Source organism: Lampetra planeri, chromosome 61 (assembly GCF_965212315.1).
Source record: "Lampetra planeri chromosome 61, kcLamPlan1.2.h2, whole genome shotgun sequence".
NCBI lineage: Eukaryota > Metazoa > Chordata > Hyperoartia > Petromyzontiformes > Petromyzontidae > Lampetra > Lampetra planeri.
In genome coordinates, this window is record NC_136167.1 from 3,785,226 (window position 1) to 3,811,079 (window position 25,854).

Below are 25,854 nucleotides of genomic sequence, written 5' to 3' on the forward strand. Positions count from 1 at the left end.
TGACGTCATCCCGCCAAGACAGCGACAGTGTAAAGATGACGTCACGTCGTTGCAACGACAACATGAGGAATCGGCGTTGCTCGATTGAAATCAATCTCCCTCCTCATCTTGTCGAATGGGCTCGCTGATGTAGGATCGTGAGGTCCACTGAGCAATGTAGATTTTTTTTAGAAGCGACCTGGCCAACGAAGTGGCTTATCAGCGTGGGGAAATGTATAGGAGCCGTCCATAAATGACGTCACGCGATTTTGGACGATTTTTACCCCCCCCCCCTTCGTCACACGGCGTCACAAAAAGTCAGACCCCCCCCCTCAAAAATGACGTCACAAAGCTCTGCCCCCCCCCCCCCCCAAAATAAAACATGCTTCAAATCGCTTTCAACTATTGTCATTGTAGTGCGTAATTAATGTGGCGCTGCACTCTGATGTCGGAGAAACATTTATTAAAAAGTCTATTTAATTAAGTAGAACGTGTTGTCTATATTTATTTAAAGTTGCGTATTTTGATGTGACATCACATTTCTCAAACACCCCCCCCCATCGTCACACATCGTCACAAATGTCTGACCCTTCCCCCCCTAGGTGTGTGACGTTGTTTATGGACGGTCCCATAGCAGTAGCCAAATACGTTAAACGCGTGATGTTGATTCTAAATGTGGAGGCGAAACCTGGAGAAAAATCCACGCGTCCACTGGGAGACCGTGCAAACTCCAAATAGACAGCAGGCGTCAGGGTCGGGATCGAACCCAGGCCCTCCTCCTCCTTCTGCATATCAGTCGAGGAAGTTAACATCTCCTCGCCACCACGTCAACCCGATTCAAGAGCCGAATGGCTCACAGGGCTATACCCAGAGCCGGCCCAGCCACTAAGCGACCCTTGCAATTGCAAAGGGCCCCGTGGCCAGCAGAGGGCCCCCCTAGAGTCACTGCGAGCTAGTGGGTGAAAAAAATCATACATCAAAGGGGCCTCCAACCAAATTTAGCTTAGGGCCCCCAAAGGTCTAGGGCCGGTTCTGGCTATACCTAATAAATGAACTTGAAACTTGAACTAGCAGCGGAGTGTGTTCATCGCTGCGGTGTCTCCTTCAGTATTTGTGGATCGGGGACATCATTGCGTGGTCGGTTATACTTTGTACTACGCTACGGGTATCTTGTTCTGGATGACCACAGGTAGAGCCACCACGACTGGATCATGTTTTTTTTCCCTTCAATTTGTGGATCAGGTATCCGCATCTGCTGCTGTCATGGGCTTGTGCAGAGGTTGCGGTTTTCAGGATGTAACTTCTTTCGAAATGGTGCTAATCGTAGGTGCGGGGGTAGGACAACAAGCTGAACATAACGACAAGCGGTTCTATAGAAGAAAGAATCTGAGAAAAACGCAGTTCTAAAGGTTATGATGGATGCAAGTAATCATAGCAAATCATTGGGCCACTGCAGCGTCACCTAACCTGTAGGCGCAGGCAGCCTGCAGGCACTGCTCACATGCAGGTGTTCTGTTAATATCGAGTGATCTGACACCAGCGCATCCAGGATTTGTCCTGCTAGGGGCCGTCCATAAATGACGTCACGCGATTTTGGACAATTTTTGGCCCCCACCCCCTTCTTCACACGGCGTCCCAAAAGTCAGACCCCCCCTCAAAGCTCTGCCCCCCCCCCCCAAAATAAAACACGCTTCAAATCGCTTTAAACTATTGTCATTGTAGTGCGTATTTAATGTGGCGCTGCACTCTGATGTTGTAGGAGAAAACATGTATTAAAAAGTATATTTAATTAAGTAGAACGTGTTGTCGATATTTATTTAAAGTTGCGCATTTTGAGGTGACGTCACATTTCTCAACCCCCCCCCCCCCTCGTCACACATCGTCACAAATGTCTGACCCCCCCCCTATGTGCGTGACGTCATTTATGGACGGCCCCTTAATACAATTAGTTACAATCATCATCACGATCCATGGGGCAGATATGTCCGTAGTTGAAGCGCCAAGGTGGTGATTGCCTGGTATACAGGAGGGACGTCGGTTCAATCCCGACCCCTGACGCCTGCTGTCTATTTGGAGTTTGCACGGACTCCCTGTGGACGCGTGGATTTTTCTCCAGGTTTTGCCTCCACATTTAGAATCGACATCCGTTTCGAGTTTTTGGCCACTGCTATAAAATAATGTCCACATGATAAGCCACTTCGTTGAGCTGTCATTTGTGATAGGCTGTGGTCGCTTCTGAAAACAAGCTACAGAGCTCAGTGGGCCTTACCTGGTAACATTTTTAAAAATGCTTTACAGATAGATGGTCCACTGCACATTTCATAATTCGTTGTTTCCACTTTCCTTTCTCTGTCTTGTAGTGCCAATATGCTCAAGTAGCGCGCCACACATTTCTGGCAACCAACCTTTTATGATCTTGTCTCTGTTAGGTCTTCCCTCTCTTTCCCAGTTCCTTACATTTTTAAATCCTTTATTTAAATCCTTTATATTAAGTTCACTTGCTTGCTTGCTTGCGCGCTTACGACCGTGCAAATCTTTCGGTCGTTTTTTAACCCACTTCCCGTGATCCAATCGAGCTGACATTTTGCACACAGACTCGTTGTGCGTGACAATTTATTTTCGTGAAAATGTTTTTCCTAAATTTTACACTTTCTAAGAAAAAATAAATTATATTTCATTACCAATTGCTTAATGGTGGTAGGCAATCATCTGACCCATAGGTGGCAGCCATCTCAAGCCAGATGACGAGAGGACTCTAGCCGCCACGCATATTAAGGATTTATAGTGAAAAACTTTGTTTTTACGGGTTCATTTTTATTAAGTTCACTTGCTTGCTTGCGCGCTTACGACCGTGCAAATCTTTCGGTCGTTTTTTAACCCACTTCCCGTGATCCAATCGAGCTGACATTTTGCACACATACTCATTGTGCGTGACAATTTATCTTCGTGAAATTTTTTTTTGAAAATTTCCCACTTTTTAGGGAAAAAAATGTCATATTTAATTTAAAATACCAATGTGATAAAAATGAAACTCTTACTCAAGAAAAACAGAAATGAATAATAAAATAAAACCGATGCCACGCATATGAAGGATTTATAGTAAAAAACTTTGTTTTTACGGGTTAATTTTTTCCGAACTACTGCAACAACCACACCACTTTGAATTTGTTTCATGTTGTTGTCCATCCTACACGCACGTTCGTGCGTGTGTCCAACATTGGCGTATCTCGCGTTATGACAGCGTCTAACGCTGTCGCCTCGACAGACCTGGTTTCACCTGAGGACGGCTGCTTGCGTTGTGGCCGAAACGTCGTGAGAATTATTTTATTATGTTTTATTTTTATTATTTTATTACTTCCCTTCTACGTGACTTTACCGAAAGAACCAAGAGGATGAATCCCTGCAGTCACGAAAGCTTTAAATCGAAAAGCAAACACATTCTTTCGCAAATCTGATCTGTAACGGTGATCATTTTACCCGTGTCGTAGTCGTGTCGATCGTACAAGGCGAATGTGGAATGCAATTTGAGAGACTGCTGCTGTGTTGATGCCTTGCCACCAAACTTGGGAACTGATGGATCTATGCAATTTGTACTTAATATACTTTTATGTATATACTGGACGTAATGTGAAAAATAGCTTTATATCTCATCGGATTCCTCCGGTATAAATACGTATTACCTATTCTATGTTTTTTTGTTATGTATTGAAGTTATTTCGATTTTTTTCTGCATATAAATGTCTAAATAATGGGCTACTTTGATGAGCGATCATTTGTGGGCATGTCGATTCTGAAAAACAAGTTCATCCTCGGTGGGCTTTGCCTGGTAGGGTAGGGATGGTTTAGGGTTGTATTTGGATGTGTTTGGGTGATTTTGTTACCTTGGATTTTTGCATTAATGTCATGTTTTTGTATTTGTTGTTGTAATGTTCTTACCCTGTGCCTCTCCTGAACTTGTGTGAAAAAGAGCTTTATAGCTCATCGGATTTCTGCAGAATAAATACATATTAATTATTCCATGTATTTTGCATTTATATATTGCAATGTGCTTAACTTTCCCCTATACAGTGCTCTGCACTCCCATTGTTCTGTCTTTGCTGTTGGGACTTTCTGACCATCCCCGCGTGCCTCCTGGACATCTGTGGGGGGGAAAGAGCTTCATAGCTAATCGGATTTCTTCTTCCTGCTGCAGTCTGCACAATCACAGGTCACCGATGCTTCCGGAAATACCAAAAATAAATAATCCATCAACCCGGCTCCAACCGTTGCGCAATCGTTAATCGTTTCTCAACGTCAAGAGCACGTTCGATTCTTTAAAATAACGAGCACATTCGATTCCCACGGTTCCGGATATAGGTTTAGAGGGGGAATCGATACGGCAGGAGTCGTAGAGTAGTGGCGATTAGGTCGGGAATCGATCCTGCCAGTGGACAGGAAGATTCAATGGCGGCTGCGTTGCTTCTTCGCTGCGTGCTGGGCCCGCGACTCTATCGCCTCCACTGCCGCGGCGAGGGATCGGTGAGGTCCACCACCACCCCTCACCGAAGGGGATAGATTGGACCCCCTTGCTTACACCACGGCGTAATCCGCCCGCGTCGGAACTCGAACCGGAGTGGTCACCGCTCTCGGGCAACGCCGCTCCTCACTGGGGGTCCCCCGTACCTTCCCCATCGCTGACCCTGACGCCTTAACCCTCTATCCCAACTCTGACCCTGCCTAGCGCCCAACTCTTAACCCGCAGCCTCCCAGGAGAATCACCACCATAACCAGAGCCTCAGCTGTTTACTACCTCGCCAGGTGTACAGGAGGTCGTGGGTTCGATCCCGACCCTGACGCCTGCTGCTGTATATTTGGAGTTTGCGTATCTCATCATCATCACGGTGGCTAGGAGATGTTAACTACCTCGTCTGGTGTACAGGAGGTCGTGGGTTTGATCCCGACCCTGACGCCTGCTGCTGCTGTATATTTGGAGTTTGCAGTCTTCTCTTACCCTTGATCGCGTGGATTTTCTCCGGCTCCTGCACATTTAGAATCGTCACGCATTTAGAGCATTTGGCTGCTGTTATACATTTCCCACGATGACGAGCCTCTTCGTTGAGTTATAATTTATGATAGCTAGTCGCTCTGAAATAGAGCTTTATAGCTAAATGGGGCTTATACCTGGTAAAACATGAATAAGTAATATTAAAAAAAAACTTTTTTTAAAACACGCTTTAAAGACATTCCTGCGGAGGGAGCTGGTAGGAACGTTGGGTTGCTCGGTCAATGGCCAGGGTCAACGGCGGCGTGGTGTATTCCGCCCGACTGTCAGGGCGGGCACAAGCCGGCGTGAGTAGGTTAAACGTTGAGTTTTATAAGGGCACCACGGGGTGACCAGCCCCTCCCCACCCAGCCCCACCCCTCCCACCCAGCCCCTCCCCACTCAGCCCCTCCCCACCCTCCCCACCTAGCCCCTCCCCACCCAGCCCCCCCCCCTTCCACCCAGCCCCTCCCCACCCAGCCCCACCCAGCCCCCCCTTCCACCCAGCCCCTTCCCACCCAGCCCCTCCCCATTCAGCCCCTCCCTGCACGACGGACGGACGGACACAATAATCCCCTGTGGGCTGGTGTAACCAGGAGGTTCCTACCAGTATGAAATGTACCGTACTAGTAATGGAAGAACTCCACGACTCCAGGAAGTGGCCCTGAAGCTTGCCATAACGTAAGAGACCGTGGTGATTTACAGCCAACGTTAGTTGAGCGTGGACAATTAGACCCAAGGCGAAACATAACATGTAAAAAAGATCGTTTTAAAATGTATGTTTTTATTTTTTATTATAGAATATAGTATTGTCATCAGTATGACATAAGTATACCAAGTTTGTAGTCGATACCACATTGGGAAGTGGGTTAATGTTGAGTTACAAGATTTGAGGATACAACGACAGAGTGAGTTAATAGAGAGCGTGTAGTAGTAATAAATAAAATAGTATGACTCAACCCTCCAGGGGCAGGGAGCTGAAATGGGAACAGCAACTCCAGCGACTTGCCTGTGCTGAAATCCTGCTTGGTGGGGTTACCCAACCCCATCAACAATTCCGGGAGGGTCGATAAAATACAGTACCATTTTGTGGAGAACACAGCACAAGTCTGGAACAGGGTGGTGTCGGCAAACCAAAATAACGAGACATTTTTTATTTTTTTACAATTTTGGTGTAAAACAAAATCAATCCAGTTGATCATCGATTTTCCGGCTGCCTCCAACATCCGGCGATCAGCACCTTTTGCGTGACAAAATGAAGTTAGCTACGCTTGATATCAGTGTCAATCAAATATATACGGTACATTATACACTGCATACAAACAACTTACTGAAAATACTGCATAACATTTTTTTTACCGCGACTAATAACTTCAGAAATAAAAACAGAAAATATACACCGATCCGGTGACAAGTGCGTTGTGTGATTCGGTGTTCGTATCATTCCGGCGATAGTTAAACACGTGGTCGTGGTGAGACAAGAGCTACCGTACATCAACCCCGTGATGCAGTCATCGAGATTTGAGTGTGTGTAAGTACGGTACAGTAAATACTTTAACGTTTAACAGTAGGATATGTCTCTTTTTATTTATGCCAATTTCATATAGTAAACACATTTAAATCACAAAACACCTATATACAACACCTACAAACAAAATGTTATGCTATGTGCAAAAATAAGCTATTTTAAATCATGGCTAGTGATTATCCGGCGTTTATGAAATCCGGCGCCCCCAAAGCCACCGGATAATCAATAATCTACTGGAGTAGGCTTTCACGACGAATATCCATAATAGAGGTGGTTTTGTGGTGGGTTAGTGTCAACGTATAAATATGTCGTTACACTTGCCACCATCACCGCTCGACATGGCCAATCAGTAATGTTTGTGTCACGTAAAACAAAACGTGCCAATTTTTTTATGACTTGGTTCAGCACTCACCGGTTGTGTGTTGGAGAGTAATACACATCAACATTTACCATTCGAGTACCCGCCACGTTTCGCCTGGTAATTACAACCAGCCTCATCTTTAGGATGGTGAGAGCAGCAGCAGAAGCACTCCTACGGATCTGGGTGAGAGTCTAGGATGGTCAGTTTAACATGTAGACCTTCGCGACCAATTTCCATAATAGAGTTAATTGGGGTAGATCGCGTAAATATATAAATGTGTCCTTAAACCTGCCACTACTCGACACAGCCAATTCTTAAACTTTGTCACGTAAAAAAAACCTGACACTTAGTTACCTAGTTCAGCACTCACCGGTTTTTGTGTTGGAGAGTACTTTAACGTTTCTCCGGTAATTACAACAACCGGCTTCATGAGCCGGCAACCTATAAAAACCACCATAATAGCTGCATTTTATTTAAAATGTATGTTCTGGCAATATGAATCGCTTAGTATCACTGGCATTTAGAGAGAGAGAGAGAAGTGATTGCTATTTGTGGGAATCAGAATATGTATTTATACTGGAGTAATCCGATGAGCCATCCATAAATAACGTCACGTGATTTAGGATGATTTTTGACCCCGCCCCCATCGTCACACGGCGTCACAAAAAGTCAGACCCCCCCTCAAATATGACGTCATAAAGCTCTGCCCCCCCCCAAAAAAAAATATAAAACATGCTTCAAATCGCTTTCAACTATTGTCATTGTAGTGCGTATTTAATGTGGCGCTGCACTCTGATGTTGTAGGAGAAAACATTTATTTAAAAGTCTATTTAATTAAGTAGAACGTGTTGTCTATTTAAAGTTGCGCATTTTGATGTGACGTCACATTTCTCAAAATCCCCCCCCTTGTCACACATCGTCACAAATGTCTGACCCCCCCTAGGTGCGTGACGTCATTTATGGGCGGCCCTTGAGCTATAAATCTAATTTTCACAGATGTCCAGTCGGGGTGTGTAAGAACGTTACAGCAACAAACAATACAAAAACATGATAGTACAAAGTACAAGAAAGGTAAACAAATCACCCAAACACATACAAATTTAACTAAACCATCCCCACCCTACCAAGCAAAGCCCACTGAGGTATTCATTTATTTTTCAGAAGCGACCTGGCCACAAATGATAGCTCGATTCCCCGCTCATGGCCTTCACAAGCGACGATTGTCTGAATCGGTCTTGGGCCTCGCTTAGGTCGACTCAGCCTCAAATGAGTACCTGGCCACCCACCTACACCCTCGTGTGCCACTGTGCCGAGCTGCTATACGCTAACAGCCCTTTCCCCAGCAGTCTGCTAAGACTACACGGGGGATCTTTGTCTTGTATTACAGGGCCATGACTACCAGCCCAGCGCGCTGGAGCGACGGTCAGACGCACTGCTGCAGTGGGTGAGATGCGCATCATTCACCACACTGCCCTCACCAGCAGCCCTCACCACACCTCACTCACCACAGTCGGCATGACTACCAGCCGAGCGTGCTAGAGCGATGTGTCAGACGACACACATCGCCACACTCACCACCACACTCATTACCACACTCATTACCACACTCATTACCACACTCACCGCCACACTCACCGCCGCACTCACCGCCGCACTCACCGCCGCACTCACCGCCGCACTCACCACCACACTCGATACCACACTCGCTACTACACTCACCACCACACTCACAACCACACTCACCACCGCAAATAACTAGGAACATTACATCACACTCGCCACCACACTAACCCTCACCACCACCATTACCAAACTCCCAACACTCACCACAATACAAGTCCATGCCAATCACACACTCATCTTGTATACCACTCAACAAATACTACAACCCCACAATCACCTTACCCAGCACCACCTCACTGCAATTCATAGTGCACGACACTTAGACTCACCACACACACTCACCGCACTCATCACGATCACCTTACCACCATCACACCACAGAAAATCAGAGTGCACCACACTCACTCACCACACTCACCACACTCACTACACTCACTCGCAACACTCACCACCACATTCACCAAAAACAATACTCACCACACTCAACACGATAACGTTACCATCACCACACCATTACAAATCATAGTGACCACACTTAGCACACTCAGCACATTTGCCATCACACTCACACTTGCCAAACCACGATCACCTTACTATCACCACAGCACTGCAAATCGGTGCACCTCACTCACTCGCCACACTCGCTCACTCACCATACTTGCCACCACCACATTCACCACACTCACACTTACCACACTCACAAGTTTCTACAACACTCACCACTGACCCTCACCGTGCTCTCCACCGCACTTCCCATGCTCACCACTTTGCGTGGTTGTTACATGGATATGATGGCGATTGTGTGATTGTAGTGTGAGTGGTTGTAGTTGTGGTTGTAGTGGTTGTGGAAGTTGTGGTTATAGTGTTTGCCATTATGGTTGTGGTGATTGATTGTTGTGGTTTTAGAGGTTGTAGGTGAAGTGGTTGTGGTGTCGTAACGGTGATGTTTTGTTTCTAGGCCTCCTGGGCATGGAGTTTTACATTTTACTCCTCTCCCCTCCTCGTGGGCTTCATGTACCGCAGAGGTACCACCACAACCACCACCACCACCACAACCAACACACAGCCACGATGACATCCACCAACACCACCACGACATCCACCAACACCACCACATCCACCAACACCACCACCACCACCATGACATCCACCACAACCACCACCAAAACCACCATGAAATCCACCACAACCACCACGACATCCACCACAACCACCACACAACCACAATCACCATGACCTCCACCACCAGTAACACCGCCACAACAACCACAACATCCAACACAGTCACACCTCCACCACCACGGCTACCGCCACAATAACCACAACATCCACCACAATCACACCACAACCACTACGACATCCACCACAACCACCACCACAACCAACACGACATCCACCATCACAACCACCACGAAATTCACCACAACCACAACCCCATGTGTGTCCACGTGGTTCCCCATGTGTCCCAGGTCTCTTACACTGGGACCGCACGGCCTCCTTCACCCAGATCCTGGGCTCCGTCATTCTGCTGCTGCTGGGGGTGACCTGCCTACGTGGTGTGCAGAGCTTAAAACCACAACAACCACAACAAACCCAACAACCACACACAGCTGTATCACTACACAGCCACACTACAGCATAGCTACACAACCACACTGTACAGTAACCACCACAACACAACGACACAACCACTGCATCGCTACAAAAACAAAGACAAACATTCCCTCGTATGGGTGGGTGGCCAGCACCACACCCGGCCGTCTTTTATCTCCCTTTGTGGCGATGTTTACACATCGAGCACCAGATACTAATTTGAGGCCGAGTTCACCTAGGGGAGGCTCAGTACCAGTTCAGGTAATCGTCATTGGTGTTGGCTGTGAGCGGGAATCAAACTTGGGTCGGCGGGTTCGTAACGCAGCGCACTGACCGATGCACCTACTGCTCCCAACTTCATAACTACACAACATTACACACGCCGTTATAACTACACAACCAACGCAACAACTGGTGAGATGTTAACTACCTCGCCTGGTATGCAGGAGGTCGTCGGTTCCATCCCGACCCTGACACCTGTACATTTGGCCTATACGGTCTGCGTATTCTCGCTCTCTTTCCGTGGTTAGGTGGATTTTTCTCCGGGTCCTCCGATTTTTTCCCCTTCACAATAGAACAACACTCGTTTAGAGTATTTGGCTGCTATACATTGCCACGTGATGATAAGCCACTTCATTGAGCTATCATTTGTGATAGCCAGGTTGCTTCTGAAAAGGAGCTAGAAACTCCGTGGGCCTTCCGTGGTTAATTTTTAAAAAAATAGTTCTAGATACACAAATATATAACTACATCACCAATAACAGACGACTACATAAGCATTACACAAAAACACAGCAGCAGCCGTTGGCTGGATAACGTTTCCAAGTGGTCTGGTAGAAAACACAACAATCATGACAACAACAACTACAACAATGACCACAGCTACTGCCACACAACAGTGAGCATTGACAACAAGTTCACAACACTCTGACTGCACAGCAAAACAACTACACAACCTGATTACAACAGGAAATGCTACTGTCTGAGTACGTCTGTCTATGTGTGTGTGGTCTTTATAGGTGCTACTTTCTCACAGCATTTACCCTAACAGTCTTGTAAGGCTATACGGGGGATCTTTGTCTTTTTGTTTATGCACACGTGCGAGTGTGCGTGTGTACTTCTGTGTGTGTCTGTGCACCACTAAACGACGGAAAAATATAAACGATGGAATAAATATATATCAAACCAAGCTTGTGGCTGAGGCCCCGGGGGGACAGGCGTCTATCAGGTCTCCTGGCCAAACCCCATTTGGCGTAGCCAGGAGATTGAATCCTTACCCTTGGGGTTCCTCTAGAAACAGCAAAAAGCCACTTCGGGTGGCCATGTGGAATGTTCAAATGCTCACTGCGGAGGAGAAGCTGCCACTCCTCTGTTGAGAGCTGGATTATTACTGCCTGGATCTCTGGTATTCAGGAGGTACGGTGGACCGGCTCTGGCTCCTGCCACCATGAGGGGTGGACAGTCCTCTACTCGGGGCAGGAGACTGCCAAACAACAGGGAGTGGCTCTTCTGAACAAAAGAAAGTAGGTGGTATGGGAGCGTGGCGGTGAGGTGTGGGAAGTTGTAAGCCCCAGGCTACTTTGGGCTCGCCTTCCCATCAACCAGAGGCAAGGAGTGGTGGTCGTGGATACTTATGCCCCCACTGAAGACGAACATCCGTGGAGGGATGCAGGCAAGGCCGATGAGTCAGTTGCCTTATATGACCTGCTGCAGGTGCTAGCTAAAGTGGCCCCTCGGGATAGTCATCTTAGAAGGTGTGAGTGCCCAGGTTGTTGTGGACTCACCTCCACATCAATGGAAGGTGAGAAATGGTGTTAGTGGTGGTGGCTGCTTATGCACCCACAGAAGATTATCATAAGTGGAGGGATGTAGACAAGGCTGATGAGTCAGATTCCTTCTACGGCCTCCTGTCCCAGGTGCTAGCTAAAGTGTCTCCTATCATCCTGTTGGGTGACTTTAATGCCAAGTTGGTAATGATGCTGGCACCTGGTCTGGAGTGATTGGAAGGCATGGACCAGATCAGCTCAATAACAATGGTAGGAGGCTGCTAGATTTTTGTGCAGCCCATGGGCTTGTAATTTCCAACGCGCTGTTCCGGCATCGGTGCATCCATACAACATCATGGATGCATGTCGGGTCCAAGCAATAACATCTGCTGGACTATATAGTGACGGAACAGCGGATGCGGGCCCATGTCCTTAACACTAGGCCCTACCGTGGAGCTGATCTGTCCACTGACCATCGACTTGTCATCTGTAAGATGCGCCTGCCATTCTTCCACTCCGGTAGTGGGTGTACACCCAGGACTCCATTCAAACCCATAGTGTTTGGCATCGCCCCCCAATCCTCATGTTGAGGGGAAGTGGGCGAGGTTTAGGACTGTGGCTCATGCAGCTGCAATGGTTGCCTTGGGTACATGGTCCAGACCTCCCCAGAGACCCTGGCTGACAGAGGTGTTCAGGCTGGCTGAGAAAAAGTGACGGCCCACTCTCATCGTCTACAGCATCCCATATCAGAGAATGAGGAGGCTTACCGCAGCCTTCGCTCGGAGGTTCGGAGAGCCGTGAGGCACTGCAAGAATTGGGTGGTGGTCGAGGGTTGCTGAGGAGATGGAATCTGCCTCAGAGGCCCGCGATCACAAATCGCTCTTTAATTACATCAAAAAAGTAACTTGCAGTGCCACACCTATTGCCATCGTTAGGGGAAAGAACAGTGAAGGCGATCCATAGTCTAGCGACCAGGAAAGGCACCGGGCAGAGATGATTTCCCAAGTGAAATGCTGAGGGAGGGTAGTGTTTTTGCACATACTGCCCTACATCACATCATAATAACAGTCTGGACCACTGGATGGGTTCCAAAGGACTGTAAGGATTCCCTGGTTGTCTCCCTCTTTAAGAAGGGGGACTGCACAGACTTGAACAACTACAGGAGCATCTTGTTCCTCAGTGTGTCGGGAAAGGTCCTGGCAAGGATTATGCATCATTGCCTTGGCAGACACGCTGAGGAGAGGTTTGCGGAGCCCCAATGTGGTTTCAGGAAAGGGCGGTCCTGCACGGATGCCATATTTTCTGTCCATCTGCTACAGCAGAGGTGTTCTTCGTGCTTTCGGAGTCTCTGATTCTTTGTTCACAATCATTAAGGACCTTCATGATGGTGAGCGGGCCCAGGTAAAACTACGTGGCTGGGAGTCGGAGCCATTCCCTGTACACCTTGGGGTGCGACAAGGATGTCCTTTGGTGCCCACATTATTTAATATCTATTTCAACCACGTAGGTCGTGCAGCCTTCGATGGCTGTAACGGAGCAATTTCCATTTGGTACAGATACAATGGGAGGTTGATCGGTGCGGTCAAGGGATAGCTTCCTATTGCTCAACTATGACTTGTATGCTGATAATCTGGTCATTGCTGCTCACTCAGAGGAGGAGTTGGAGGTGCTGCTTCTAAACCTGGCACGTGCCACTAATCATCAGCCCCACCAAAACTAAGCACCTGCCTGGGTATTTTGTACCATCAGACACTCCACCCCCACAACTCCCAATTGGTGATTTGGCAGTTGTGGAGAGAGTGGAGAGTTTCCCCATACCTGGGCAGTGTGCTCATGATCGGCTCCGGTTTGACAGCAGAGGTCTCCGAATTAGTTGAGTGGCATATTTCCATCGGTTGCGTAACACTGTGTGGGAGCTACCTGGTTTGTCGCTTCACACGAAGCTTTAGGTCTTCTCGGCCACAGTCATGCCCTCCCTTCTCTACACTTGCGAAACGTGGACCCCCCTAATGGAACACATTTGCCGGTTGAAACATTTAGGCTGGCCTGCCTGCGATCTATCCTGGCATTAACCAGGCTGGATTATGTGAGGAGCTCACAAATCCTTGAAAGATCTGGACATAGTCCCATCGGTGAGCTCCTCCGGAAGGCAAGACTGCGTTGGCTGGGTCATGTAACCCGCATGCCCAGCCACCGCATGCCTAAACAGCTTTTGTTTGGCCGGATAGAGGGGGCTAAATGGGCACGTCACGGGCTCGAGAAGAGATGGAGTGATGTGGTACAAGAGGATGTGGAGCTGAATGGACTTGCCGATGACTGGTGTCAGCGGTGCCAAGATCAGCCTCTGTGGAGGAGGCTCGTGAAGGACACTACTGGGCAGTTGGAGGCAGTCACCCTCCAACAACAATGGAGGGCAGAGGAGCGACGCTCACAACAACGAGCGGAGCGCCGGGTAGCTAAAGCACAGCAATTTGGCACAGTAGGGGGCACAGGTGGTGCATCGGCCAGTCAGCTCAGTCAGTCGACCTGTGACACTTGGTCTGCTCCGTAACCTCATGCCAGCGGGCATTCGACACTTCACGTGCCTCAACGTGCACATAGGCTGGCACAAGCACCATAGTGATGTCACCGCACTTAGTGGTGAATGGCGGTTGTTGTATGGTGTGAGTGGTGAGGCCGAGGTGAGGCTGAGTATGAGCTGGGGGTTTATAATACTGTGTGTAGCGAGATTGTAGGAGCAAGTGTTGTTAGCGAGTAGCAGCACCTACGAAGGCCGGCATGGCACAAGAGGGTGGTGGGTGGCCAGCACCATACCCGATCACTATTGTCCTACAGTCTGTTAAGATTACACGGGGAATCTTTGTCGCGAGATTAGTGCTTAAGGGACTGGTAACCCCACTGACTTGGCACTTTCTACCAAATACTACGGTGGAAATGCCCAACTCAGCTGATGCTGGAGGCTCCAGGGGTGCAGGCATATTTATGATGCGTTTTTGGTGGAGCCAGACGGAACACCCTACCCCTCTCCCCTCGAGGTTCCTCCAGAAAGGAAACCACTGTGTATAAATGTCTGATATGCGCTCTGTGCAATGCAAGAGGGTCCGGTGGACCATTTCTGACTCTCATTCATGCTGCGGGTGGAAAGTCCTCCACTCTGGACTAGGAAAATAGGGAGTGGCTCTTGTTCTGAACAAGAGAATGAAGGGGGTGTGTGGGAGAGTGAAGGTGAGGGTGTTGGAAGCTGCTATTTGTCCCAGGCTATTGTGGGCTCTCCTCCCCATCAACAGGAGGAGAGGGATGGTGGTAGTGGTGGCGGCTTATATCCCCACTGAAGATGACATCATTGGAGGGATTAAAGTAAGGCCGATGAGCCGGATGCCTTCTATGAACTCTTGTCCCACGTGCCAGCTAAAGTGGCCTCTCGGGATAGAGGTATCCTCTTGGGTGACCTTCAGGCCCGAGTGGGTCGCGATGCAGACAGCCTGGTCTTGAGTGATTGGAAAGCATGGGCGAGATCAGCTCAATAACTACGATAGGAGGGGGAGTTGGAAGGCAATTGCCCACCAGCGACAACGGAGGGCAGAGAAGTGACTCTCACAACAACCGGCAGTGCGCCGGGCAGCTAAAAGTTGGCATGGTTGGTGCATCTGCCAGTCATCTTAGTCAGTCAACCCATGGCACCTGGGTCTGTCCCGTGACCTCCTGCCAGCAGCGAGCCTTCCACACTTTACGTGATGGCCTCAAAGTGCACCTAGCCTGGCGCAAAGCGCCTGGTGACGCCCAGCGCCACCTGGTGGTGAGCAGCAGTTGTCATCTGTGTGTTCAGGTCTTGGTCGGTGGCAGAACCCGGAGTACCTGCAGTTCATCACCGTGCTGGAGCAGACCAAGCAGAGGAATGCCTTCGACAACAAGGTGATGGGCGCTCTCGCTCGCTCATCAAGAAGGGCCGTTGCCCGAATCGTCACCCGTTGTATTTAGTCCGTGTTCTATAACGTGGCGGTCGTGGTTGCCACGTTGGCGAGATGTCAACTACCTCGCCTGGTATACAGGAGGTAGCGGGTTCGATCCTGATCCTGACGCCTGCTTATTATTTTGAGTTTGCGTGTTCTCCCCGTGGTCGCGTGGATTTTACTCCAGGTCCTCCGGTTTTTCCCTTCCACATTTAGAATTAACGTGCATTTAGAGTATTTGGCTGCTATACTTTTCCACATGGTAAGCAGCTTCGTTGAGCCATCATTTGTGGCCAGGTCGCTTCTAAAAAAGAGCTGTAGAGCTCAATGGACCTTAACCTGGTAAAATATTTATTTATAGTTTATGGAAAAAATGGCATTATAATAGGTAATATTGGGTGTAAAGCACAGTCCGCGATAACGCGCGAGATGCCGAACAAAGACTGAGGCACGTGAGTACCATCTAGAAGCATCCAGCAGCATCCCAATGCTTTGTGTGATGATGCTACGCTGAGGTAGCCGTATATTACGACCGCTTATTTCTACTCATGTGGCGTAGTTCGCTCAATCTCGTTATATGTATGTATGTATGTTAAACTTATTTTGCACCGTACGTAGCCAACCGTGCTAATCAGAGGTGTGGGGGAAGGACAACAAACCAAAGACAAAGAGCAGTTGTAAATAAATTAGTTTATCAATTTAGATGATGATTCAAAAGTGCACAGCTCCCAGTGGGTTCCTAATATCGAGAGGAAGAGCGTTCCAGACGGCCGCAGAAGCGCATCTTAAAATGCCGCGCGATGCTGTCTTTGTTCGACGGCTAGCCAGGAGCCACTGTTGCTGCGAGAATGACCGGAGTTTGCGTCATAATGATTTATGCTCCTTGACGAGATCAGCAAAACCTCTTCTTGGTTCTTTCGGTAAAGTCACGTAGAAGGGAAGTAATAAAATAATAAAAACAAAACATAATAAAATATTATATTATTATATTATTTTATTATGTTTTATTATTATTATTTTATTACTTCCCTTCTACGTGACGTTACCGAAAGAACCAAGAAGATGAATCCCTGCAGTCACGAAAGCTTTAAATCGAGATCAGCAAATATATATTAAATTCGCATCCACGTCATAAAAAAAATGCGTGTTCCCCGTAATACACAGTTGCATTTTAGCAAATTCGCATTGTTGAAAACCACACGCTGGTGTTGCAGCCACATGCCCGTGGGTTTTTGGCGAGCACGTGGAGTTGTGTTGTTTGTGCGCCAATGCAGCAGCGGTAGCAGTGGCAGCATCACCGCATGATACGGCGGAAGCTCCGTTATCCGGCATCCACGGGGATTGGAGGGGGTTGCCGGTTCATCAAATATGCCGGTTTTCTGAGAGTTATCAACTATAAACTAAAAGATTTTTTTTATTTTTCCAGGTAAGGCCCGCTGAGCTATATAGCTCTTTCGGAAGCGACCTGGCCACTAATGATAACTCAACGAAGTGGCTTACGTGGCGGTCGCCCTCCAGCAACAACAACGGAGGGCAGAGGAGGTGTTGACGATGGTGTGTGATGATGGTGACCATTAGGATGATGTTGATGGTATTTTGTAAAACAGTTGTTGAGTGTTGGACCAAAGGGCCCAAAACATCCAGCGACCTGCAACAAACATCACTGTCAGCGTTGTGATGGAAAGCCGTGTGTGTGTCTGATGCTGCAGAAACTGCTGGCGCGCTACGATTTTGAGTTCTCCGCTTGGCCCGTCGACTTCTCCTGGAATGAGGGCAGCGAAAAGTGAGTGGCACGCACACAGAGATTCCCCGTGTAGCCTTCAACAAGCTACACACAGAGCCACACACACGGCTACATACACACAACTACACACAGCTACACAGAGATACACACAGAGCTACATAAAGCTCCACACACGGCTATACACATGGATACACATATAGCGACACAGATACACACAGCTACACACACGGATACACACACAGATACACTGAGATACGCAAGGGTATACAGTAGAACCTCTGGTCACGAATGCTTCTGACCACGACCAAATCGGGTTCAGACCAAATATTTTTTTTTTATCTGGTCACGAACACATACTCGGGTGGCGATCAAACCCGGCCGTGGCCGATTTCCCCTTCCGCGCCATTTTTTTTGTAAGCGCCAAATTTCCTGTTGTGTGTTTACAAACAACAGCGACCCACGTGTGGCCGCTTGCTCAGTCAGTCTCGCTTAGTAATCAGTCTCGGTCAGACGTGCGCTCATTCGCTGTGAACTTAATTTTGTGAGTGTAGTCATACCCCTCCCCCCTCATTCAAGCCGTAATTTAGAGAGCGAAAGCGCTGAGTATGTTAACATGAATTGCTCATACGAATAGTCTCTCTCTCAGAATCGACCGACTGATGTAGCAGACGAAACAATCATCTTGTTGAACGATTATAAACCTTGACACGGCAATGTTAGTTTTTTCTGTTGTTCAAGGTTTTCTCAGTGTTATTCAATGTTTTTACATTTAGTTTACTATTACACTGTGAATTAAATGGCATAATTAACTATTTTTCTGCTAAAAATGTTTAAAAAACTAAATTTATATACAGTGCGGCATGTGGAGGGACAGCACGCACGTGACACACATTTCTGGGCTATTATAGTAGTAATTCACTTCCAAGCAGCAATAAGCCTGTAGCTATACGAATGGTTAAAACATTTTATATCTCTCAAATTCGATAGATTCTCGAATTAGTCTTGGGCAGTAGTAACTCGTTTTGCACAGAACTTCAACATTGTAAAAATAAATTGAGTATCGTTTTTGGCACGGTGTGTTCTGCCACTGCTGACATTTGTATTTGGGAGTATTTCATATTTCTTTGGTGTTCTTTTAGTCTCATGCTGATCATTTGTCCTGTCTGCCAAACATCGCATTTGCCACGAGCAATTAACCCGGTACGTGCATTCTGTTGATAGCTTCGGTAATGCATCTTTAGTACCAGATATTCGTTTTTGTATTTCATGTCCTGTGCCAAATCTGACTCGAATGTTTTGTTTTTCAAAAATCTGTCTCGTTTGTCAGTTACTCCTGCAGTGTACGGTATTTTAATATGATGTTGGTGATGTGTTAAGTGTTGTTGGTGATGTTGTTGGCGATGTTGATGTTGGGGGAATCGAACCCTGGCCACCCGGGTTCGATTCCCCCTCACGGCCAACACCAGTGACCATTATCTGAACCGGTCCTGGGCCTCCCCTAGGTCGACTCAGCCTAAAATGAGTACCTGGTGCGATGGGTAAACATCGCCACTGGGGAGACAAAGGTGGCCGGGCGTGGTGTTGGCCACCCACCCCCTCATGTGCTGTGCCGGCCTTTATAGGTGCTCGCTAACCGCACTTGCCCCTACAGTCTGTTAAGGCTATTTGGGGGATCTTTGTCCTTGGTGTTGTTGTTGATAATGTTTGTGGCGGTGTTGTTGTTTTTGGTGATGGTGTTGTTGGTGTAGATGATGGTGGAGATGTTGGTGGTAGTGATGTTCATAATAACAGCCTACGTGTTAAACTGGGTAGTGATGTTGTTGGTGATTTTTATGGTGGTGTTGATGGTGGTGATGTTGTTTTTGTTGTTGGTGGTGGTGTTGTTAACGTTGTTAGTGGTGACGTTTTCGGTGGTGACGTTGTTGGTGATGTTATTGGTGTGGGGAGTGGTGGTGTAGCGGTTAGCGCGCTGCGCTTTGAACCTGGCGATCCGAATTCGATTCCCACTCACGGCCACTAACACCAGTGACGATTATCTGAAACAGTCCTGGGCCTACCCTAGGTCGACTCAGCCTCAAATGAGTACCCAATGCGATTTGTAAATATCGCCACTGGGGGAGACAAAAGCGGCCAGGCGTGGTGCTGGCCACCCACCCCCTCGTGTGCCGTGCCGGCCTTCATAGGTGCTCGCTAACAGCACTTGCCCCTACAGTCTGTTAAGGCAATGCGAGGGATCTTTGTTGCGTGTGTGTAGGGGTGCCACGCGTGGGCCCGGGGCTCCACTCCTCAGCTCCGCCGATGCACCGCGTCCACGCGGAGGCCTGGCCTGGATACGCATGCTGCCCTGCCAGATGATCAGGTGACAGTGAGGCCTGTGTGTGTGTGTAGCTGTGTATGTCGCTTTGTGTGTAGCTGTGTGTGTAGCTGTGTGTAGGTTTGTGTGTGTAGTTGTATACAGCTACACACACACAGATACACACACGGTGGGCAGGCACCTCCTGTTCCCGGGCTGTGTGTTTGTAGCTGTATGTGTAGCTGTGTGTGTGTGTGTAGCTGCGCATGTAGCATGTGTGTCTCCTTGTCCTCGTGTGTAGCTACATGCTGGCACACACGTTGGGCCGGCGCCTCGTGTTCCCGGGCTCCGTGTCGCTGCTGCAGAAGATGGTGGCACCCCAGCTGCTGCAGGGACGAGCCAAGCTCATAGAGGAGGTGACTCTCACACGCACACGTGTGCACACAGACACGCACAACAACCGCCATTCGCCACTAAGTGGCGGTGACATCACCATGGCGCTTGTGCCAGGCTATATGCACTTTACGGTCACGTGAAGTGTTGAACACCCTCTGGCAGGAGGTCACGGGATAGACCCAGGCCCATGGGTTGACTGTCAGACTGAGATGACTCGCCACTGCACCACCTGTGCCCCCCTACTATGCTAACTTGCTGTGTTTTAGCCGCTCGGCGCTCCGCATGTTGTTGAGCATCGCTCCTCTGCCCTTCGTTGTTGTTGGAGGGAATCTGCCTCCAACTGCCCAGTAGCGTCCTTCACAAGCCTCCTCTACCAAGGCCAATCTTGACACTGCTGGTACCAGTCATCGGCAAGTCCACTCAGCTCCACGTCCTCCTGTACCACATCACTCCAATTTAATTTTTTTTTACCTACGTGACTTTACCGAAAAAACCTAAGAATATCACTCCATCTCTTCTTTAGCCCATGCCGAGCTCGTTTAGCCCGCTCTACCCGGCCGAACCAAAGCTGTTTAGGTATATGTTGGCTGGGCATGCAGGTTACATGACCCAGCCAACGCAGCCTTGCCTGCCAGAGGAGCTCACCGATGGGAATTTGTCCAGATCTTTTGAGGATTTGTGAGCTCCTCACACAATCCAGCCTGATTAAACCCAGGATGGATCGTAGGCAAGCCATCCTGAATGTTTCTATCCAGCACAGATGTTCCATTAGTGGGGTCCACGTTTCGCAAGCATAGAGAAGGTTGGGCATGACTGTGGCCGAGAAGACCCGAAGCTTCTTGTGGAGTGACAGACCAGGTAATTCCCACACAGCTGACGACAATATAATGCCGCTTGACTGATTCGGAGTGAGACCTCTCCCGTCAAACTGGAGCTGGTCATAAGGGGACACTACCCAGGTATGGAACACTTTCCACTCTCTCCACAACTGCCCCATCACCAATGGCGAGTTGAGGGGGTGGAGTGTTTGATGGCACAAAATACCCAGGCAGGTGCTTAGTTTTGGTGGTGCTGATGGGAAGGCCACATTGCTTAGTGGCATGTTCTTCCTCTTAGTAAGCAGCAATCGCCAGATCATCAGCATATATTACATGGTTGACCAAGAGAGAGCCATCCCTCGACCGTACCCGGGCACCGATCAGCCTCACATTGTCCCCATACCAGATGTAGATTCCACCAGTACAGACATGGAAGGCTTCTCAAACTGCGTGGTCAAAGATGATGTTAAATAATGTGGGAGCCAGAGGACATCCCTATCGCACCGTAAGGTGAACAAGGAATGGCTGTAATTCCCGGCCATGTAGCTTTACCCAGGCCCGCCCACCATCCATGAAGGTCCTTAATGATTGTGAGCATAGAGTCGGGGACTCCAAAAGCATGAAGAACACAACCCACAGCCCAGGTCGGTTCAGATAATCGTCACGGGTGTTGAATGTGAGCGGGAATCGAACTCTGATCACCAGGTTCGTAGCGCTGTGCGCTTACCGCTGCACGACCCCTCCCCCACACACTCACGCACATGTTCACACACACGCACAGACTTGCGCTTGCTGTATTGCAATCCCTCTTGACCGCTGCCCTGTGACCCCACGACCCCGCGTGTGTGTGTTCAGCACCAGGGCCAGCGCGCGTGTCTCCTGGCCCAGGACGGGAATCGCATCGACACGGTGTTCATTGACCGTCGCAGGCAGGGCAGCAATCACGCTCGCACGCTGGTGAGGGCTGCCCCCTCTCACTCACTCACAGGGCAGCAGCCACGCTCACACGCTGGTGAGTGCTGCCCCCTCTCTCTCACTCACAGGGCAGCAGCCACGCTCACACGCTGGTGAGTGCTGCCCCCTATCTCTCACTCACAGGGCAGCAGCCACGCTCACATGCTGGTGAGTGCTGCCCCCCTCTCTCTCACTCACTCACAGGGCAGCAGCCACACTCACTCGCTGGTGAGTGCTGCCCCTTCACTCACTCACAGGGCAGCAGCCACGCTCACACGCTGGTGAGTGCTGCCCCCTCTCACTCACTGACAGGGCAGCAGCCATGCTCACACGCTGGTGAGTGCTGCCCCCTCTCACTCACTCACAGGACAGCAACCACGCTCACACGCTGGTGAGTGCTGCCCCATCTCTCACTCACAGGGCAGCAGCTACACTCGCTGATAAGTGCTGTCCTCCCTCTCACTCACAGGCGGCTGGGCGTGGTGCCGGCCACCCACCCCCTTGTGTGTCACAGTTCCCCCCTTCATAGGCACTGTTACTACTCGCAGCACGTGCCCCAACAGTCAGTTGAAGGTTACACGGGTAATCTTTGTCTCTGCGGGTGTGTGTGTCTGCTCAGGTCGTCTGCAGCGAAGGGAACGCTGGATTCTACGAGCTGGGAGTCATGGCTACGCCACTGGAAGGTGTTGTAACACGCAGTCGAACAAACGCAGAAGCATGCCAACACAGCAAGATTCCACGGCAATAACTCCACACTGCCAGCACGCACACCGCCCGCACAGCTTCGACACACGGGTGGCCTGGTTAAACTTGTATTGAGTGTCGAAAAGTCGGACTTGTATCCAGCAAAAAGCTCCGTTATCCGCCTCGCATAGACAAAGATGCCCCATGTAGCCTTAACACACTGTTGCGGAAAGTGCTGTCTCTATGCTGTGTAAACTCAACATTAGAAAGGCGCCCAGGGTCAGGATTCGAACCTGCACGTCCGCCGCTTGCTGTGCAAGGCCACGAGTGACTCCACTGCGCCCCTCTCCAGAATTGAACAAATCGCAGCAAAAAGCTCCCCGGTTTTATCCGGTACTTTGACCATCCGGAATGTTTCTGTTAACCGGCATCGGTCCCCATAGAGACGGCAAGACACATTTTTCCTTCGCTGTAACCGGAAAAATAAATTCGCAGCCACTCGGAATCTTGCTGTGCCGTGCGCTTCTCCTAGATCCGTCGTTGTTGTCGTTGTTGTTAACGGGAGCTTCAGGAAGCTGGCAGTGTATACGTACAGTATCGTACTACTGTACTCTAAACTGCCCTGCTGCGTTTTCTACAATCAACTTAGAATTCTGTCTACAACTGGCTGGTCAGTACCTGCTGTAAAATAGTTTCTCATTTCTTATATCATAGTTAAAAATGTAGACTTTTTTTCTTTAAAAGTTGTACGTACAGTTTGTTCTCCTATAACACGTGTTTTCATAATGCGAATTTGATACAACTCGATGAATGTACTAAGGAATACGGTTTTTATCATACGAATGCGAATTGTATATAACGCGATTGAGTGCGTGAGTATTAATAAGCAGTTGTACGGCTGCCTCGGCATAGCATCATCACCCAAGGCGGGATGCTGCTGGATGCTTGTTGATGCTACCCACATTCCTTCAGCTTTTATTTTGCTTACGTACGCATCTCACGTGTTATCACGGACGGTGATTTTTTTTCCATAACGTGGTGTAAATATTCTTTGGGTCTTTCTGTAAAGTCACGTAGATAGGTTCAAAGAAAGTAGTCGTTTTTTTGTTGTTTTCTTCGAACCTATTGACGTGACTTTACCAAAAGACGCAAGGAATATGAATTCCTGCAGTCTCGAAAGATTTAATTCAACGTGGTGTACTTCAGGTACACAACTACTACCGTGTAAGACTCTCAGATCACCGGGATATTTGATGAACCGGAACCCTCCATTCCCCATGGATGCCCGGATAACAAACCTTTTGTTCTACTTTTTATTTCATGACGTGCTTACCTTTTTTGGGGTGCCACAGTGGTGAGTTGTTAACGCCTTCGCCTGGTATGCAGGAGGTCATGGGTTCGATCCCGACCCTGACGCCTGCTGCTGTATATTTGGAGTTTGGGTGTCTTTCTCTCCCCATGGTTGCGTGGATTTTTCTCCGGGTCCTCCGTTTTTCCCCTCCACATTTAGAATCAACGTCAATGCGTTTAGAGAGTATTTGGCTACTGCTATAAATTTCCACACGATGATGATAAGCCACTATCATTACGTGTGGCCAGGTCGCTTCTGAAAAAAAAATAGTTTAAGTAGCTTATAGTTTATCTCTGTTTTACACCGCTACTAGACATCTGTGGGAAAGAGCTCCAGAGCTCATCGGATGCCTCCTCCAGTCAAAATAAAGATTCTTGATTCCGATCCGTAAAGATTCTAATCCTGAAACGTAACGGAAACAGTTCAAAACGGCCCTAGGCCAGTAGTGGAAATTAAAATGAAACTAATATTGTACCAGGCAAGGCCCACTGATTTATATAGCTCTTTTTCAGAAGCGAACTTGCCACATGTAATAACAGCTCAACGAAGCGGCTTACCACGTGGAAAAGTATAGCAGCCAAATACTCTAAATGCACGTTAATTCTCAATGTGGAAGGGAAAAACCGGATTACCTGGAGTAAAATCCACACGCCCACGGGGAGAGAGAGAGACAAGAGAACACTCAGACTCCAAATAGGGCCGGGCCCGAACCCACGACCTCCTGTATACCAGGCGAGGGAGTTAACATCTCTGAGCCACCGTGGCGCCCCCACTTTCATTCATACGGCAGGGACGAGTCATCCTGTAGCAACAAAACCGCTGCTGTTGGTGTTGGTGTCAGCCCATGTGGAGGATCCCCTCTTTGTTTTGCAGCCGGATACTCCGTGCTGGGGTGGAACCACCCCGGATTCGCAGGCAGCACGGTGAGCCGAGCAGTCCCCCTGAACTCCCACCCCTCTTGACTCCACACACCCCTCTGTCCCCTTTTCCCGTCTCAGCATCCTCGTAGTAGTGATGGTGGTGGCGGCGGTGGTGGCGGTGGTGGTGGCGGTGATGGTGGGTGTGCTAATGTAGATGGTGGGGAGCGCTGGCGTAGTGATTAGCGCGCTGCGCTATGAACCCGGCGACCCAGGTTTTATTCTCGCTCAAGGCCAACATCAGTGACGAATATCTGAACTGGGCCCGGGCTTCCCCTAGATCGATGCAGCCAGAAATGAGCACCTGGTGCGATGTGTAAACATCGTCACTTGGGAGACAAAGGCGGCCGGGTGTGGTGTTGGCCACCCTCCCTCTCGCGTGTCCTGCCGGCCTTCATAGGTGTCGTTAGTGATACTCACTAACAGGACTGTTACAGGCTATACGGGGGATATTTGTCGTTGGTGGTGTTGGTGGTGGTGGCGGCGATGGTGTTGGTGGTGGTGGTGGTGTTGGTACTGGTGGTGGTGCTGGTGGTGGTGTTGGTGGTGATGGTGGTTTTAGGGGTGTTAGTGGTGCTCCTGGTGGTGGGTGCTGTTGGTGGTGGTGCTGCTGGTGTTGTTGGTGGTGGTGATGATGTTGGTGGTAGTGATGATGATGATGGTGGCGGCGGCGGCGGTGGCCGTGGTGGTGACGGTGGTGTGGGTGCTGCTGTTGGTGTTGCTGCTGGCGGTAGCGGTGGTGTTGGTGGCGGTGGTGTTAGCGGTGGTGTTAGCGGTGCTGGTGGTGGTGTTAGTGGTGCTGGTGGTGGTGTCAGTGGCGGTTGTGTTAGTGGCGCTGGTAGTCCTAGTGGTGTTGCTGGCCTGGCACAGGGGCCGT

At 49.1% G+C, this 25,854-nt stretch overlaps 1 protein-coding gene across 2 annotated transcripts in view; it reads left to right on the top strand.

Moving 5' to 3' along the window:
* Window positions 1-4,357: 4,357 nt before the first annotated feature.
* Window positions 4,358-25,854, top strand: part of LOC144736581 (phosphatidylserine lipase ABHD16A-like) — a 55,505-nt gene continuing 34,008 nt past the window's right edge. The window contains exons 1-12 of one of the 2 annotated variants that reach the window (XM_078619146.1): window positions 4,408-4,497; window positions 6,455-6,530; window positions 8,276-8,332; window positions 9,470-9,536; window positions 9,981-10,067; window positions 15,697-15,782; window positions 17,530-17,603; window positions 19,819-19,923; window positions 20,159-20,273; window positions 21,927-22,028; window positions 22,645-22,708; window positions 24,934-24,983. In XM_078619146.1, coding sequence (XP_078475272.1) covers window positions 9,524-9,536; window positions 9,981-10,067; window positions 15,697-15,782; window positions 17,530-17,603; window positions 19,819-19,923; window positions 20,159-20,273; window positions 21,927-22,028; window positions 22,645-22,708; window positions 24,934-24,983 — 696 coding nt within the window. In that variant the 5' untranslated portion in view covers window positions 4,408-4,497; window positions 6,455-6,530; window positions 8,276-8,332; window positions 9,470-9,523. Of the gene's footprint in view, window positions 4,498-6,454; window positions 6,531-8,275; window positions 8,333-9,469; window positions 9,537-9,980; window positions 10,068-15,696; window positions 15,783-17,529; window positions 17,604-19,818; window positions 19,924-20,158; window positions 20,274-21,926; window positions 22,029-22,644; window positions 22,709-24,933; window positions 24,984-25,854 lie in introns of both variants that reach the window. The other variant, XM_078619145.1, reaches the window with a different exon arrangement.